The sequence below is a fragment of the Rousettus aegyptiacus genome, unplaced genomic scaffold, assembly GCF_014176215.1.
Source record: "Rousettus aegyptiacus isolate mRouAeg1 unplaced genomic scaffold, mRouAeg1.p scaffold_m13_p_3, whole genome shotgun sequence".
NCBI lineage: Eukaryota > Metazoa > Chordata > Mammalia > Chiroptera > Pteropodidae > Rousettus > Rousettus aegyptiacus.
In genome coordinates this window covers 20,032,405-20,050,492 of record NW_023416306.1, presented here as the reverse complement: position 1 = coordinate 20,050,492, position 18,088 = coordinate 20,032,405, and the positions used below count along the sequence as shown (strand labels likewise).

At 43.7% G+C, this 18,088-nt stretch overlaps 1 protein-coding gene across 8 annotated transcripts in view; it reads right to left on the bottom strand.

Annotated features, from left to right (window-relative positions):
• The window catches only part of PTPN3 (protein tyrosine phosphatase non-receptor type 3), a 106,185-nt gene that overhangs the window by 52,755 nt on the left and 35,342 nt on the right, over positions 1-18,088 (bottom strand). For 5 of the 8 annotated variants that reach the window (XM_016130020.2, XM_016130016.2, XM_016130011.2 and 2 more), the window contains 5 exons: positions 16,622-16,700; positions 11,820-11,864; positions 8,374-8,426; positions 2,538-2,658; positions 1,360-1,447 (listed from right to left, as the gene is read on the bottom strand). In XM_016130020.2, the coding sequence (XP_015985506.2) occupies positions 1,360-1,447; positions 2,538-2,658; positions 8,374-8,426; positions 11,820-11,864; positions 16,622-16,700 (386 nt within the window). Of the gene's footprint in view, positions 1-1,359; positions 1,448-1,710; positions 1,731-2,537; positions 2,659-8,373; positions 8,427-11,819; positions 11,865-16,621; positions 16,701-18,088 lie in introns of those variants that run through there. The other 3 variants (XM_036238690.1, XM_036238691.1, XM_016130022.2) reach the window with 3 other exon arrangements.

Below are 18,088 nucleotides of genomic sequence, written 5' to 3'. Positions count from 1 at the left end.
TTCCCTTGTGACAAGCACGAGGCAATGTATTAAGATGGTGAAGTCACAAGACAGAGCAGCCAAGATTGCTGAGTCACTACATGGAGGGCTGGTCTAGAGAGTTATCAGAACCCACTGCATACTTTGAACTACTGATAAACTTTGCGGTATCAAGTTTTTTAGATTTAGGGGGTTTTGGTTGATGCAGCATAGCCAGGGGTAACCCAACTCCCTCTGATACCTGGGAGGTGTCAGTCAGGCAGGTTATCACCTGGCCTCAGGGCCCTAAGGGGGGACTGGGGCTGGGGAGAACACCGATCAACTCAGGGAGATATAAAGCCCTCTTCACTATTGAAAAACGTTCTCCACAACTTTGCACTAGAGACAAAACGCTGTTTGCAAATGAAATAAAAGTTAATAGTCAAGTCTCAAAGTTGATATTTTGTAAGATCCACTATCATTTTCTTACTTTATCACTTATGTTATAACTTAATTGTAAAAATATTATGTAAAGTTTGGTCATTTATTCAACTTCCCTGAGACTCAGTTTTCTCATCTGTAAAATGGAATAATTAGGACGCCGATTTCACAAGGTTACTATAACCTTTAAATGAGACTTTATGGTCTCACATAAAAGCATCTGGGACAATGGCTAGTATGTATAATGTGTTCAACCAATATTTGCTTTCTTTTGGATATGATATGGGCCAGTTATAGGTAGAAAAATTAAAGGTCAGAAACCAATTAGACAGTGCTGGGGTCATGTACTGAAGCTACTACTTATGTCCTACATGACCTTTCAAAGTCCCAGAGTGTCAGTTACTCCATCTGTAAAATGGGCATAATGATAATACTTACCTAATGGCATTTCTGTGGGAAATAAATAAACTACTGTATCTGGCAGATGGAAACTGCTCAGGAGATGATAGGTATCAGTCGATTATATTTAAAAGGTCATAACCTGTTTAAAATATTTTCATAATTATACCATAATTAAAAAAAAAAAATTTGAGTAGCTCCAGTTTGAGAAACAATGAGATTAAATAGTAGAAACCATATTAACTCATTCAAGTGTTACTTAGAAAATAGATTTATATACATTTTTTGCTTCTTTAACCATAATATAAAATGGCTATACACAAAGTATTTGTTTCTAACTCCCCCAATCCCCCCAAAATAAAAAGTTCTTCAAGTAAGGCAAATGTGAAAAAAGCAATTGGATTAATAACCAGCAAAACTCAATACTACTTTATAAATTTCCAAATGTCTAAAAAACAAGGTCTTTTTTTTTTTTTGGCAAAAGAGTTTCAGGTGTTTATAAACTTTCAGAAATTAAACTCAAAATAATTTTCTGAAGCAAAATGTGCCTAGGATACATACCCTACCGCCATGCAGTTCCACTCCATAGAAGTCAAGGGTCCGAGCTATGTTGATAAAGCAAGACTCGGCTTCTGATTGCTTTAGCCCACTGAAGAAAAGAAAAGATGCAGAGTTCACTCAACAGAGGGTATTAACTCTAATTTCTAAAAAGAATAAAAATCTAAAGATTTGATAGCATTACTATAAGGTTATTAAATGCCTTGTTATTAATCTTACTTAACCCTAATGTCAGCTAAACCAGGTTTTCCTTCTTGTCCACTGAATGGGACTTCATTTAGCCCACTCATTTCGTTATTAAATAACACTTCTCGCTTAATAGCCTCTCAATATTCGGATACAGAAGACGGTCACCTTTTGAAATCCTGCCCTACTTATTCCAAGTTGCTTAATTAGTACGTGCTCTTTAGGTCTTTCTGCCTTTATCTACCCTTTTAGCAGCGGCCTCAAACTTCCCAACGTCACTGTACTATTTTAGGCCTCTGGCTTCTGTCTGGGGAGCAATTCTGGGAGACGGGATTGGCGGTGGCTTTTAGAAGGAACGCTGGGTGCTTGGCCTTTGTTTTTATGGCCTTTCTAAGCATGTGAGGTCCCTTGAGACCTGGCCTTCTGACTGGGGGTAGGAGGGAGCAGGCAGGGGGGAAACCGTAGCTTTGAGTAAGATGAAGGGACGAGGAGGCCAGATCGGGCATGTGTGTGGGAGTAGCAGCTTGGCTCCCTTCTGGAGGTGAGGTGGTTTCATGACCTGAAGCCAGAGAGGGCTTTGGACTGACCCGGCCTGTCAGTATTTTTAATCCATTTGCTTGTCTATTCAACACTACCTGAAGGAATAGCCTATTTTATTGAATATGGTAAACTGTTAAAAGGTTTGCCTGGTAGGGTCTATTTGTGGGGCAGTCAGATTTAAAACAGGCATTTCCTTCAGGAGTTAACTGATTTCAATGACATCCTGAAAAAGAACACAGCAAATCACCCTAAACTTTTACTGGATTTTACACTTCACAGAAATGCTAGTTATGCCAAATATATATGCCATCATAACAGCTCAAAGGTTCACAAACCCCCGACATCTTGAAAGAGGATTCATGAACAAACGAAAGAATACATCAAACGCAAAGGGACATGGTCTGACAGCACCCAACCTAGGTTCCCAAAGTAGGCCACCCCATCCTTCCTCTCACCTGTGCTGTTCATGGAGAGATTCCACCTTCGTTAAAAAGTCCTCGTTCTGATCTGGTATAAACTGACTATCGGAAAGATAGCCCGGATGATGAATGGAAGGATTATAATCTCCAAAATAAGCTATCAAAACAGAATGAGGAGGAAATTGCCTTTTCAATATGATCTGTATTCACAAGTATCTAAAACATCATAAGAAAAACATTAATTTGAAATATTCTTCCAAAAAATATTCCGCCACCACATAAACCTGAGCTTCCCATTAGCTCTTGATTCCATATTTATTATTTGAACCCTCTCTATGGGCTAAGTACTGCCAGCATGCTCCAACCAAATTCTCTCTTCCTGAGGTCACATAAGGAGGACAGGGGGAGACTGTTCGAATCTAGACTCTATTCCAATCCCATATCTATTGCATACTCTGGTCAGCATAGTAGTTTGTGCTCATACCCCTGGATAAAGAAAAATAGGAGAATCATTCAGAAAAATGCCACTCCGTATGCCAGGCGCTGTGCAGGTGATCTCTCTGTAGTACCCCAAGGTTATTCTAACACAGGACCAACCTGCTCTAAAAAATGAGGGCAGAAGAGAGGTCATGCTGACCTGATTGCTGTCTGCATCTTGACCCACTCCCTGGAATTCCGGAAGTGTGGAAGAAAGGAACCAGGATGTGTTTGGAGGCCCTGGTGTAGGGGGACGGCGTGAGGGGCGGCAGAGGGTGAGGCTGAAGGGCCTACGCCCTAGCAAGGCTGAGGGAAGAGTTGTTGGGAAGGGTGAAACATTCTTAGAGAAGTCAGAAGACAGGAAGACAGATGCTGTCAAGGAAAACACACTGGGGACCTGCAACCAGAGAGGGAAGAGGAAAGGGAGCCCTACAGAGAAACTGCCAGACTGGTCCCTGGTCCAAATGGTACGTCTCCCTCGAGATCCTTGACTGCCATCTGCAGACATGATCCACTGATGCCTATGGTGTGGTAAGTTTTCCTGAGAGCTGGGCAGTGCCAAACCTGTACAAGTGCACATGGCTGCCCTGACGGCTGTCTGACTGCTGAGGAGACGGGACAAAACCCCGGGTGGGGGGCCACAGTTCTGGCCTGTGTTTCCCGTCTCCAAGATTTAGTTTTTCCATCTGTATGAAAATAGGAGAAAGACAGTTTCTAGTTCTGATGGGCAATTAGACCAATGTATCATTTATTAACCAGACAAAAATGAGTATTTCATCCTTTTCTTAAAAAACATGAACCTAGATCTTTCCAAAGGTTTTAATGAATTCATCCTATAGCTGGCTTCAATGCCAGGCAGCTTCTGATGACTCAATTGTTTCAGAGTTCCTGTTCAATACGGAAGACTTCTAAAGCAAATGACTCCTTCTCTGTCATGAGGAACAGGGCTAGGGAAAACTGAGGTGAGGCTTCATGGCCAGTCTCAGGAGGAAAGAAGATGAGCCAGGTGGCCACTTCAGCGAACTTCATCGCAAAGATAAAAGGTCAGATGCAAGAGCATCTTTCTTTACATCCACTCAGCCTCGCTGACCCTCAACTGCTGCCACCCACAAGGGCCGCTCTTTGAGATCTGCACTGTAAAGAAGGGATCAGTTACCTCCTTACACTGTTCCTTGAGGGCCAGAATGGGTCAGACTCATCTTCGAGGCCTAGCTCCGAGGCATGGCACGTTGTAGGTGCTCAGGGATGTGGTGCTTGGAACTGACTTGTATGGAGGCCACTGCAAACTTCAATTTTGGAAGGGGAAGAAGGCAGAAAGCCAATTGATCTATGCGTACAGTCTTGGTCATGGTTAGATCACAGGCCATGAAGGCCAGCCAAATGTGGCTAAGCTGTGGATACAAATGTCAAGGCTGTATGATGTCAGCACAAGTATGGCTTACGAGTCTGTGCATAAAAAAGTACAATAGTGTGTTTACAGAAAGTAATTTAGATGTTCTGACACAGGGTCCCCAATGAGGAAAGCTCGAGAAAGCCTTAGAATCACTTCATCCAAATTTCTCATGTTAAAGTGGAAGAAATTAAGGTCCAGAGAGAAGGGACACAGCTCTGTCATACCTACAGCTGTTCGGCAGCAGTCAGGACCAGAAGCCAGGTGAGCCGGGCCCCAGATAGTGCCCTGCCATTCCTCCAGTCGGCCCGCCAGACCCAAGCTGCTGCTGGACATTTGCTGTTGACAGTGGTCATGTCCAGAGGGCAATCAAATGCTGCAAATGACTTCCCTGAGCTTCAAGGGAGAGTCCTATTAAATTTTACTCTGTTTGTTTCATTAGTTCAGGAGATCTTGACTTGGTCATCTATCATATTAGCTAACAGTCCCAACCCTGTGCCTTTCTGCTAACATGAACAGCAAGGTTCTCTCTTTCATCGAGTCACTGACAAATGTCTGAACTTAACAGGCAACTAAAATGGACCGCACGTAGGGTCGTTTCCCCTTGAAATCTTAGTCGGCTGCTCCATGCAAAGTCCTATACTAACCACTAGGGGGAAACAAAGTTAAACAGTCATACACAAACATTTGCAAAGCACAGCCTGGTTTCCTCGTTGATTTCGACATCATCCTACCAGATACACCTGATAACCCAGTGGTAAGCAATGCTTTCATCCCCATTAAACCAATAAGGGAATTGAGACTCAAGGAAGGGACTTGCTGACTGTTGCTCAGCTGGTAACTTGGAGCCTAGACCATAGTCCATACTTGCTACACCACACGCCCTGAACCCCAGAGTAAACACTCTACTGTTTATGGGGAAGCAATACATGCAAAAGCTAATTACAGCAGAAGGAAAAAGAAATGAGGGAAATACCTGTCTTTTAAGTTTCATGCATCCTTCTGGCTGGTAGTTTATGTTTTGCAGGAAAGAGAGAGTATGTTGTAGGTACCCAAATGTGTGGCATTTCAATCTGTCCAGCTGTTCTATTTTATGTGCTATTCCTCCAACTCCCATTTGATCGTAGAGACTCTTCTCAAGGGTCCTTGCTAGGAAGCTCCTCCCGACTCCCTCCCCTCTCCCCCAGGCAGGATGGCGTACACCCTCTGTGCTCAACTGTCTCTGCCTCCCCACCGGGCCGTGGGCCCCCTGAGCAGAGAAGCTGTGCTGTGCTGTCTGCACACCGTGGCGTCTAGTGTAGAACTCACACGTGGAAGAAACGCAGAGGACATTAAGGAGTTAATATATATTTCCAAAAAATCTCATTCTTTGAGCCTCGTAAACCCTTGACAGGGCACCAGCAATCTTCCACCATCAAGACTTTTCAGTATTTTACCCACAGATCACTCTGCTTTTTCTCTAGTAAGAAAATGCACTTTTGTTTGCCGATTTGCTGATCATTGGTAGGTAGGACTTATATGTGACATCCCTCTTGGGACACTTAGGCAAACTATATCAGATAAAATGCAGACACACCCTTTGATCCAGCAACTTATGTCCAAATATTAATCTCAAGGAAATGTATACACAGAAGTATGAAAAAATATATATTTACTGAAGGTTGAATAATAAAGAACTTGTACTTAAAACTGTTTGACTGACAACCCATGATTTTATTAGCATGACAATCATGCCAATATTTCCACTGAGGCTTGTTTGCACTTTTTAGGTACGAACAACTTTCTTTAGCCCCCATTCTATCAGTCTTTTGCAGAGGGGAGCCTGACTACTGAAGCTTAGGATTGTTTTTCCCATTCTTAAATTTTACTCTAAATATGATTTATTTATAACAGGCAGTGCTTTTAGATAACCTTCTTCTGAGCAAACCTAAAAATACGGTAATGGTTAACACTTACCATGTGCCTGGCACCATTCTAAGAGCTTTACATGTCTTAACTCATTTCATCTTCACTACAACCCTGTGAAGTTGATGCTGTTATCATCCCTACTTGACAGATGAAGAAGGTGCGGCCTGCAGAGGTTTAAGCTCATGCAGGTTTAAGTGGAAGAGCCAAGACCCAAGTAATACGGCTTCAGTCTGGGCTCTGATTTGGTTAACAGCAATGGTCCCACTACAAAGAGTTCCTAGTTATAGATCACCTTCACAAGTATTATTTGGACCCAGCAGCCATCCGTGGGTTCTCATAATCACCATCATCGCCTCCATCTTACAGATGAGAAAAACGAGATTTGCATAACTTGTAAACGGAGAAGCCAGAATGTAAGTGGAATCTGACTGCCTCCAAGCTATGTCCTTTCTAGTGTCCCTGCCCTTCAAACCTGAAACTCTAGCTCTGAACACCAAACTTGCTCTGAGATGAAGGAAAGCTTGGTATCCTCGGCTCATCAGCTGAGCGGAGATGGAATCCATGAGGTCTAGCGATCAGTAGGAATATAATTGTCTGGTGACTGTGCCATATCCCGAATGGATGTAACATGACATGGCTGGGTCTGTTCCAGGTATATTGTAGGGAAGGTAAACTTTCAAACCCACCTAGGCTCACCCTGTGCAATCTCTTCTGAGTTTCGCATTGGGGAGAAGGAGATGCAGGCTCTAGGGGAAGACTAACGTTAAGTCTCGTCTTACCAGTGAGTTGAGTCATAATCAAAAGTCTCTCTTCTACTTCCTGGTATCATGCAGGTGAGCAGGTAAGCTGCAGGCCCAGCCACCTTGCTCTTCACCTCCCCCGTTTCTGTTCTTTGCTGCTAGGGAAGTAGGCGACCTAAGGCCACCCTCAGAAGTCCCTATCAGCCTTCTCTTGCTCTTTTGCCTCTTCTGAGATCAGAGTAGGGTGAGTAGTTCAGCCACAACCTGCTCTGTGGCCTGATCATCTTGTTTTCTTACCTCGCTACTATGCAGTCAGCCCACAGGATACTAGGTGTGGAGCTCAGAGGAAGGTAGAGGGGGGCTTAAGTCTTGAGCTACCATGCAGCTGTATATGTACTATACTGGCACCACACAGCTAACTAACTATAAAGTGATGCTTTGCCTTCCGTCTGGCTATTCACTCTTTCTGTTGTGTACGCCCGGCATCTCCCACAGGGCCTGATGTGGACTATATGCTCAGAAAAGTTTTACTGATTGAATAAGCAGATTCTTATTCCAGCTTAAACAGGAAAAGCCCATTGGGACTTCCTGTCCAATATGGCAGCCACTAGCTCATGATTGGTTCTCAAAGACTTCGTACAAAAAGGTAAAATTGCTCATTAATTTTTATATTGATTACATATTAAAATAATTTTGGATATACTAGGTTAAACTATATTGAAACTAATCTCACCTGTTTCATTTTACTTTTTTAATATGGTTACTTGAAAATTTTAAATTACATACGCAGCTCACATTACATTTCTATTGGATAGTAAGTAGTGCTATGGACTAATGTATATATAACCCACTAGTTCTATGGAAAATCTAAAAATAAATTCCTAAGATGCCAGCAGTGTACAAGAGTGGCATCAAGTAAGTAATAGGAGTGATCTCCAGAAAATTCCATTAATTTGGGTGGTTCTCAGTTTCATCTGTAGGAGGTGACAGGTAGAAATATTTGCCCCCCTGGGGTTTGTTATGGAGATCGAATCCAACGCGTGAGCAAAACCTCTGGAAAATGTAATGCGCAATATGTGTCTTTTGTTTTAAAGGCTCCCCGGGAGAAAACCTCACACCACAGCTCATCTACTCTTTCCCCCTTAACCACCTCCCTTAATCCAGTATTCCTGAGATGAAGGAGTGTATAAGTCAGGGTGAGAGTGGAACTGTCTAGACAACCAGAGCTATGCTTGGCCAACGAGATTCCTGGGGAAAAGGGGAAAGGACTCGGTCAAATGGGAGAAGCTGGTGACTTTCTTAATAACATCGGTCAGAACGCTCTGTCCACCTGTGAAACGCCCCCTTTGTGACTTACATTGTACTGCGTAGGATGCTAGAACCACCGCTGAGCTAAGAGGGCAGGTCAGCCTGTAAGCGGAAAAACACATTAGGAAAGTCACAAGAACCAATAACAGGCTGGAACATTCAACCAACATCTGTCTTTCCTTTCTTGAGTTAACCATTAAAACACATCACGAATCATAACAGAGACCATTTTACGATACAACTTAATCTCAAATGATAAAGGTATATGTAACACTAAAACTTTCTAAAGATTAAGAAAACGTTTTCATGTTTAAAATAATAGACACTCATACATATACCATAAAGATCTAATGTTGGCCAGGGTTTGGGCTGTCAAGAAAGACCAGGCTCATGTCACTAAGAGGAAAAGTGAGAAACCTGAACTCTTAGATCAACGGGCAACTTTCGTTATCTTTCTAGTAAAGACGTGAGACCTTTCGTACAGCCCCCACCTAAATCCCTGAGGTCTAACGGCTCTATGATTCTTGATCACCTCTTAGAAGGGCAGAATATAAAAGTATTTTGGATTTTAAAACTCCTGTGAGTTTTAAATTACTTAATTAAATTTGTTACAATTACTTAAGATTCCTAACTCTATTTACTTTCCAGAAGCTTCTGCGCTATACGGAATGGTCTGCCATCCACTAGCAATCCATGAACTCCAGGATGGACGACTTCTTTCCTCTTAAGCTCAGTGACCTCTCAAACACCCCATTTCTGCCAGTGAATCCATCTCTGTGTTGGTCGTATTTCAAACCCTTTGATTGCTCGCTTTTTCTCCATCTAACCCAGGGTTCCATGGTCTGCCTCGGAGCCCTGCCAGAGGACCTGGAGCAGTGTGGAGGGGTGCACTGGGGAAGGGCGGAAAGCGGCAGCAGGAGTGAGGATTTGTAGGGTGGGGAGACAGATTTTAAAAGCATTCTTCCCAACGATCCCATGGGAAATGAAGAAAACATGCAGTTTCCATGGCAGCCCATGAAGTGCCAAAGAAGTGAGTCACCCCGCCTCTGACTAATCTGGTTGGCCGCCGGGGGTTCCCCTTCCTGTCCCCCTGCAGTGTGTGTGGGTCCTGTGGCTGCCGTCCCTATCTGAGAGGCCCTCACTAGAACCTCTAAATGCTCTCTCCAAGTTTGGAGATGTATCCAGGGATACTTATCATCCATTCGTTCATCTGGAAACCCAGAGAGTCCATGGGGACAAACGTCAGTCATTCACTCTCCTACCAAGATGGGTTTCATGAAATCTTAGCCAGTATCCTTGTTACAGGAAGAATAACTGAATGGGATTTAGAGAACAACTCAGAAGAGAGGCTAAGAGGGTTCAGTCTAGATGGAAGCAACAATCCTACAAATAAGTCAGAAAGAAAAGCGCTTCCGAAGAATAGTGTAAATACAAATTAAAGAACACTGAAAGCCTACATTCTACTCTCAGCTCAGCCACTAACAGGCTACATGTTCCTGCTCTGTTCTTTCTCTCCAGGCTCTAGCGTCTCTATCTATTGGATAAGATCACCCATCTCAGCAGGAAGGAGCCAATGCCTTGGGTACTGCCAGTTCAAACCAGTCGGGGTACAATCTGACACCCGGAAGACATATTAACTGGACCCATTAAGTCTGTCAAGAGATCCATGGCTACAAAGGGCCAAGGGCCACTCTGATACACACCTGAGCATCATTTGGTAGTGGGAGGCCTTCTCAGAAAGGTGGTGAGGGCCACCTGCTGACCTGACAGAGATGCCAGGAATCTAAACCAGATTTCTACCAATGCACACAAAACTCACAAGGGGCATTTTGTCTGGAAAAGAAAAAATGAAGATGACCAACTTCCAGTGTTTGGAGAGCCAGACTGAATGCACCTGAAGAGGCGAGGGCCTGATCTGACCAGCACGGTATGGTGCTCGTCTCCTAACAGGTGCATGCAAAATATTTGTGGGGAAAAACAAATTCGTGTGCAGAAGAGAGGGTGATACGTTCCAGAGAGCAGCCTGGACCCCGAAGGGTGCAGGGGGCGGGCTGGTGGCATAATTTCAACCTGGAGTTGCCCTGACATGTCAGAAGGCTGGAAAGGCGAGCTCCCCATTACTGGGAGTGCTCAAGCAGAGCCCCAAAGGCCTGCTGGTTGCGCCAGAGAAGGGATTCATCCCTCCCTTTGAGTGGGGATGAGCTGAATTAGAAAAATTCTCCAGTTTTATGAAGCTAAATAGTCAATAGGTCCCGGCTATGCTTTCTCGAACATGTCCCTTGTTTTGAACTGCTCCTCTTCCCCCTCACCCGTATCTTCACTGCCATGCCCCCAGGTCTCTGGCCTGAACTTCTGCAATAGCGTCCTGAAGGGCTGTACTCACTCCCTCCCCATCTAGATGGAAAACCCTCAGCCTCTTCCATCTTTTCCTTCGTTCACTGACACTGTCTTCATAGATGCTGCTCTTGCTACATCCCCCCTGCTTTAAAACCTTCAGTAGCTCTCCTCTGCCTGCTGGATATAAGATGCACGTCTACATTTAAAACAAAGAGACCTTTTCCATCTATTCTCCTGTAAGCTCCCAACACGTGGTTTCCAACTGGGACTGTGGGGGATGGGGTGTCTTCTCACCGCCCAGGGAGATCCCACTCCTCATTTCTCTGCCAGCCTCAGTCCTGGCTCATCAAGGCAATCCACAAAGACTCCGCCAGCCCATACTAGCATCCCCTTCTCCTAAAACCTTATGACCACTGCGGTCTTCACTGTCCATACTGGTCCTGCTTCATGAGCTCTCGTCTCGCTTCCCTAACCAGATTGCAAGCTCCCTTAGGGAAGGGCACCAAAGGCTTCTGAAGGCCCTTCTCAGTAGAACTAAACTGACAGGCAGAAAGAGGGGATGAGGAGAATGCGAATAAAATGTGGCTGTTCCCATCAGTTTACCTTATTAGTTACATTTTCTTCCCTACGTCAAGAAACTCAGGATTTGGAGGAGGTAGCTCAGGGGCCACTGGCCTGGAATCCCTTCTCCCTTCCTGAGCTGGTCACAGGTACTGACACCCAGGAAGTGCTGAATCATGGGCAGATGCTCAGATCTTTGAGCAGAAAGTGTCCCAGAGAGGACATGAGTCACCATAGGCACGAAGGGGCTCAGAAGTGGACCTAAATTAGGCCTGATCTGCCTTCCCGAATGAAGTCCGTTTTATATTCTGCATCCCTCCCTCCATTTAAAATTTCTCATCTTTACGAGAAAGATAACTGTACCCTGCGTAATTAAACTGAAACATGAAATGAGGTTAATCAATCCTTAGCCTCTCTAAACCAAGACCAAGTTAAGCACAGATGTCCAAAGCATAACGTCATACAGGATACCACTTTCAACATCTCTTCTCTTTACGTATTTAATATTGTTACCAAATGCATGCTCATCCAATTAGAACCAGGAATTTTGCTAATCTGGCAACTGACAGGAAGAGAAGAATGCAAAAATCTCGTTACCTTCCTTCACAAATATCCATCTTCAGTTGTAAGAAATACAGATGCCTATGAAACAATGATTTTCATTAATTCATCATACTCAAAATTGAAATAAGCAACAACAACAAAAAATGATGAGTCAAGGATAAGACCTGTATATTTGAAAAACAAAACACATAAAAGCACATTTTTGTCTAAAGCATCAGGTGCTATTTTGCATATTGCAAAGCTACCCCTTCGGTAACAATAGCTCACGTGGCTGCCTAACTCTTGATTGGCAGGGGCGATTTCAGCTGGCCTCATGCCAGCACATGCTGTCCTAGGGATGGCTGGGCCAGGAAGCAGCCTGTCAAGGATCAGCTGGTACCACTGCCAGTGAGCAACCCTTTCCTCAGCCTGGACCACCCCATTCAAACTCGGGGTATCCGAGAGCACCAAGACCCTCAGGCGTTCTGCACAGGCAGCCCCCACACACTGAGGGGCTGTGATTCTGAATGCGGCATGTGCACACCCACGTACCCTCTGCATGAAGTTACCAAGGGGAGGAGGGTCTGTGAAGACATCTCCTTGGCTGGGGTGCAAACACCCAGCTGGGGGTTTTTCCTGTGTCCCAGGAACTGTGGGTGCTCCAGCAAAAGCATACGCATTAGTCAACTCTAGGCTGCCAGGACCTCTAAGCTGGATTATGCACTTCTCTGTGAGCAATGTCACTTTAAATCCCAGGACCTGATTTGTGGGCAAAGTCATCACAGGCCCCTCATCATCTTGTGACTCTGCCTTCCATCCAGGGAGCGGGGAACAGAAGGCATCCACAGCACTGTGCGGGCCTGGAATGGCCTTAAAGAGCATTATATTTAGGGATGTGGCATACACATGACACTTGGCCACTAGCTTCCACTCTTTTTTTTAAAGCCTGGATTCAAATGGGATAGACATTCCAGTGTCTGGCCAAGACAACAAAAGGAAAACTTCTTGAAATATAATATAGACGCGGCACGAGTGTCCAGGAGCAGGTGAAAGATAATTTTGGCAATTTAAACAAATCAGTCTCATTAGTCCTTCAGATTTATATGTTTAAAGGTCAAGATGCTGGTATTTTGAAATGAGAATGCTTCACATGGTATTACAACTTTTTATTTGCATAGTTCTGGGGTGTGTGCTTGGTACTTTATAACTTATTGCCTCATTTCAACCTCATAATAACTCCGAGGTGGGTGCCACTACCACTAAGTTTTACAGATGAGGAAACTGGTGTTTGGATAGGTTATATGAGGTCAGTTATGTCTTATTTTACCCTGAACACTCATGCTATGAAAAAATCTATGTTACAGATTTCTTATGCGTCTAATGACTAAAAAGCTTAGGATCAATTTCCAAACTCTGATATTATTACTTTGACTATAATTACCATCAACTACCCTTAATGTGTTGAAGATCAGCACGGAGAGACAGTGTAACACAGATTTGTTGATTCATACTTATTCCATATTGAAATCTCTATCTTTTCCACCTAGGAGAACATAACCAGTTTTTTCTAGTTTGTTTCTATGTTTATCCAAGCTGACATTCAACCAGAATTAAGTGTTCTCTCCTCCTACAATGCTTCTGAGAGAAAGAAGAAATGGGAGAGAATTAGAAATAATCCAATGGTAAATCTGGGCTTTCACTGATGAGTCCAGTTATTTGGAGTATCTTCCTAGGGTTATAAATGAGAACATGAACCTGGACATCCCCATTCATCAAACGCTCCCTTTTCATATATATTCAGCAAAGTTTGGGTAAACCCCATGACATCATTGCAAAGAGATCAGAATAATGGGATGAGACCCAAACTTAGCAGACCTCCTAGAAATCTTAAAGAAGCCTCATTTTGAGACTGCCAGTAAGTGAAATAATTGTTCAGAATGATCTAAATTTATCAGAAACAGCAGTTGTGGAGGCTCACAATCAAGGAGACATTTATTTAGCAATTAGAATAAAGGAAAGACATTTAGAAAAAGAAGCTTCGTGTACCTATCTTCAGAAATGTAACGGTCATGCCTGCAGTTTACCTTATCCATGAGCTCGACTTCAGAAAAAAAAAGAAAAAAAAATGCCTCCCTGCCTGGATCCTTAGAAAATAAACAAAACAAATACTACCTCTATATTCTTTCTTTGACTATGAAGAGCTAAATTTCTAATAGGGAACGTAACTTTTGCACAGGCTATGGAGCTGGGGCTCCATAAGATACTAGGTGCTGGGAACACAGGCAAAACTCTTCATTTAAGTAAAAACAAACAAAACGCATACACGAATTAGTGGTGGAAGCGTGCCGCAGCTCTATAGGAAGCACGGGGGTGGCTGTGGCCATGGCTCCTATTGCATTAAGAGAAATCTAGTCTATGGCCATGCTACTCTGAACAAGCCCAATCCTGTCTGATGTCAGAAGTTAAGCAGGGTTGGGCCTTGTTAGTACTTGGATAGGAGACCACCTAGGAAGACCTAGGCATAAAAAATTTAAAAATAATGGATTGTAAGCTGAAAAGGTCCTTGCAATCTGTGAGGCTGACCAAGGGTTGCCTCACCTAAAAAATAAAAATAAAGAAAAATAAAGAAAAGTCTGGTACCTAAATGGTATATTCTATACCGCAATAGGCATATCACCCATTTTATGATGGGAGACGGGGTGGTAGGGTTGGTGTCAGTCCTGACCAGTAAATTTTAGGAGGGGCACAAGGACAAACCGAATTTTATCTGGGATTTAGGCCAAAGCAAAAACTTGTCTATTATTCATCCTGAGCCAGAACCGGCCCCTCTGTAGCCTCTACCCATTGGCCATGGTTCTACCACCGGCACATCGAATGCCCCCTCTCCCACGACAGCCCCTTGCAGATCTGAAGGCAGCTTTCTTTTCTCCCCGAGTCTTCTCTCCATCCTGAACTCTACATTTTCCTCAAATGTCAGGGAGGCTCGGCAGGAAGATTCTGTCGGCTCCCAGAGGAAGTGAGCTTCTTTTCCACGGGGAAATGGACATCCAATGACCACAAAGGGTGTTGGAGAGGGACTCCTAGATTACGCAGGCCCTAGCGATCTCCTCACTCGAGTTCCTTCTCTGGTGGACATAACAAGGAGGAGACAGGGAGTTGGGGGACAATCACTGATTTAGGCAGCGCAGTTCACGCTTGGGGTTGGAACCTATCAATTGGCATAGTAAAATCATTTAATGAGCCATAGCTGATATTTTAAAAGAAACGACAGAAAACTTCAAAGTAAAAAAACATAAAAATTAAAAAAATAAAACTTCAGAGTACTTTTGCATTTACTATTGTTTCATAAAACGTTTGCTTCAGTGATTTATATATACCTGTGCACTGCATAATGAATCAAAAAATATTTTTACTGTGGGGTTGTGGTTTAAACAACTCAGTGATTAAAATCACACATGTGGACACCTGTATATACATACACTATATATATGTATCGCATATACACACATACATAATCTATCATGCCATTTTTAAAGCATTTCTTGAACAGAACTTGATACTTGGTAATGGGCTGGGGAAACCTTAGGAGGTCATTTCGAGCATACGTTCTTATAGATTTTGCCACCACTTTGTGTCCTCCAGCTTATGAACTGACCTGCTAGGCTGAGTGTTACTACACTACCCCGTAGTCCACCAGAGTAAAGAGCTATTATGGGGAAAAACCCAAAGCACTGTGTGCACTTCCGATGGTTACCCCGTGAGTCATGCTGGACATCTCTTACGCTGGCTTAAAATTTAACTTCATGGTAAACACAGGCAAGTCTCCAATGTCTGCTACTGTAGAGGGAAGAGATGCACAAAGAAAGCAAAGCGGAGTAATAGACTAATATTTGGCCTTTAAACATATTAAAAGTTAAAATGTAACCATGTGATTACCATTAAGAAAAGAGAAAGTTTGAAAAAACAAGACAGCGCTCTGAGTTAATGTCGCCTTCTTGGTCTCAGTGATCTGTCTCATGGCCACAGTGAGCACGGACTGGGACTCGATATTCCTGAACATCCACTGCTTTTTTTCTGGTGGAAGAGTTTCCCTCCTTAAGGAAAATGAAAATATCAACGATAAAAGGGCTTAGGGTTGCCATGGCGCAGGGGAAGTAGAGGCGAGGCCGAGTTTGCACAGTCCCTGTTCCAAGGGCCACAACTTTCCTGCGCCCGCCCCCTCCATTCCAAACGCTGTTCCCCACCCAGAGAACCCACGAGCCAGCCCAAGGCCAGGGCCAGGTGCCAAGCCCTGAGGGGTAAACAACTGCTATCGCAGCCCTCCTTCCCTTGTCGGGTTCACATTCACTGAGGCGAGACGCTGACCCAGCCTGCTCTCCTTTCCGGCCCCTACCAACTGGGGGTCTGACAGAGAAGTGTTAGTTCTGAGACCTCTTGTCCTCACAAGCCTCAGTTCCAGCCCTATACTACCTATACTCTGTACTACCCGACCTACCGATGATGGTTTTACAAGCTCGTCTTCCAAGCCCTGCCTGCATTAGTAGGAAGCTCTTTCGACACAGGAGCTCAACAGGCGGGAGAGGCTGGGGTGGTGGGGGAGGCAGGAGAAGGGGGGATGGGGGTGTGCTGGAAACGGCACCGAATCAGGAGGTGAGAGAAGCAGGCCCCACAATGAAAACTGATTAGCTGATTAAAATTCCAATCTGTGTACCCCGACTCTGACTTGGATCATAATTGTTGGTGCAGTTATACCCAAATGAAGTATCTGGCCACAGTGATAAAATAAAGAGAGTACATTTTTAGTGGTTACTCATTTTTATATACTAAATAGAAAACTTTAAAAAAAATGTTATTACCTGGTTTGTTCTTGCTGCAGTGTGTTGGGATCAGGTATAAAAAATCTTACTCGAAAATGCAGGGTACAGGGGAAACCTCCTACAACATTTTTCAAAAACAAATTAAATTTTCCCTTTAAAAAAAAAATCAATGTATGTAAGCTGCTACTCTCCCATAAGTGAGGCATTTTTCACCAGATCACAGCTTTTTTTCCATCAATAAAAATATTTATTTCAAAAAAGGAGTGCATAAGTTAATTGATTGTTCAGAAATTTCCATGTCTCTAAGAAGTAAAATATTTTTGCGACATAAACAACAAATGAGACATTACCTATTTCCTATTACGTGTTTTTACCTTTGGTCTGTGTTCAAATAGTGCACTCCGCTATTTGTATCAGGAATTTTAAAAATCAGCAAATTATACAAAATTCACAAATACTATCTCACATATACAGTGATTTTATGCTTTTCAAACATTTTTCACGTATATTCCTGAATTTAAACACTGCCATGACTAGGAGCAGCCTGGGCTGCTCCTGACAGCACCCTTTCAGAGAAATTAGCTATTAGAGATGTGACTTGCCTTAGGTCACATGGCTGATGGCAAAACCAGAATTACAGCACTGGGGTTTCTGCAATGCCACAGTTCAAACTCATTGTTATACTAGAAAACATGTTATGCTTTTAATGCAAAATGAATTCCAAAGGTCATTAATATACTAGCAAATATTACATAATTAACATACTCAAACACAGCTTTATGCAACAATACCAAGAGTCGACCTGCTTTTGCTAGATACGGCAACGGGAGATGATCGGATTGTGTTGCTAAGATCCATGCTCTTCCTCAGGTCAATTTCAACCCCCACCCTCACCCACATTCCCCTGCGGTCCCCATTACTCAGTGAATATTCAGTGGCCCTAAGTCCTCAGCACTTTCTTGCTCTCTGAAACTCAAGCCTCCTCCACCCTCTCCCATCACTCACATTCTCTACTTTAGTTCATCCTGGAATCCACCCTCCCCTCTCTTTAGTATCTTCTCTATCTCTGGCTTTAATTGGTATGTGTGCACTTATAAATGCACTTCTGTACAGGTGCCTGGGTACCAGAGTGAATGATGCTGTGTAACTCTGGGTGAAGACTGACCACCTGCATGGCAGGGGATAGCTAAGTCCTCCCTCGGCCTTGGTCTGCCCTTTTGGCTCTCCTCCTCCTCTGTAAGTTGTCACTGTGTGTCTCAGGCAGGCCTCCATGTCTTCCTCTATCATCATCCTCCTCTGTGCACACAGAGCTTCCTACCATGTGCTCAGGGCTATCCTAGTATTGTCTCTTCCCTTTTCGATGTCTCCACACTTGGCTGTGAGCTCTTTGAGGGCAGAGTTCAGATCTGATTTGGACCGGATTCCCAGAGCTGAGCCTGGTGCTTTGCCAACGTCTGAACTTGGGGCTGAATGAATAAGTGAGTAAGACAATGAATGACGACACCT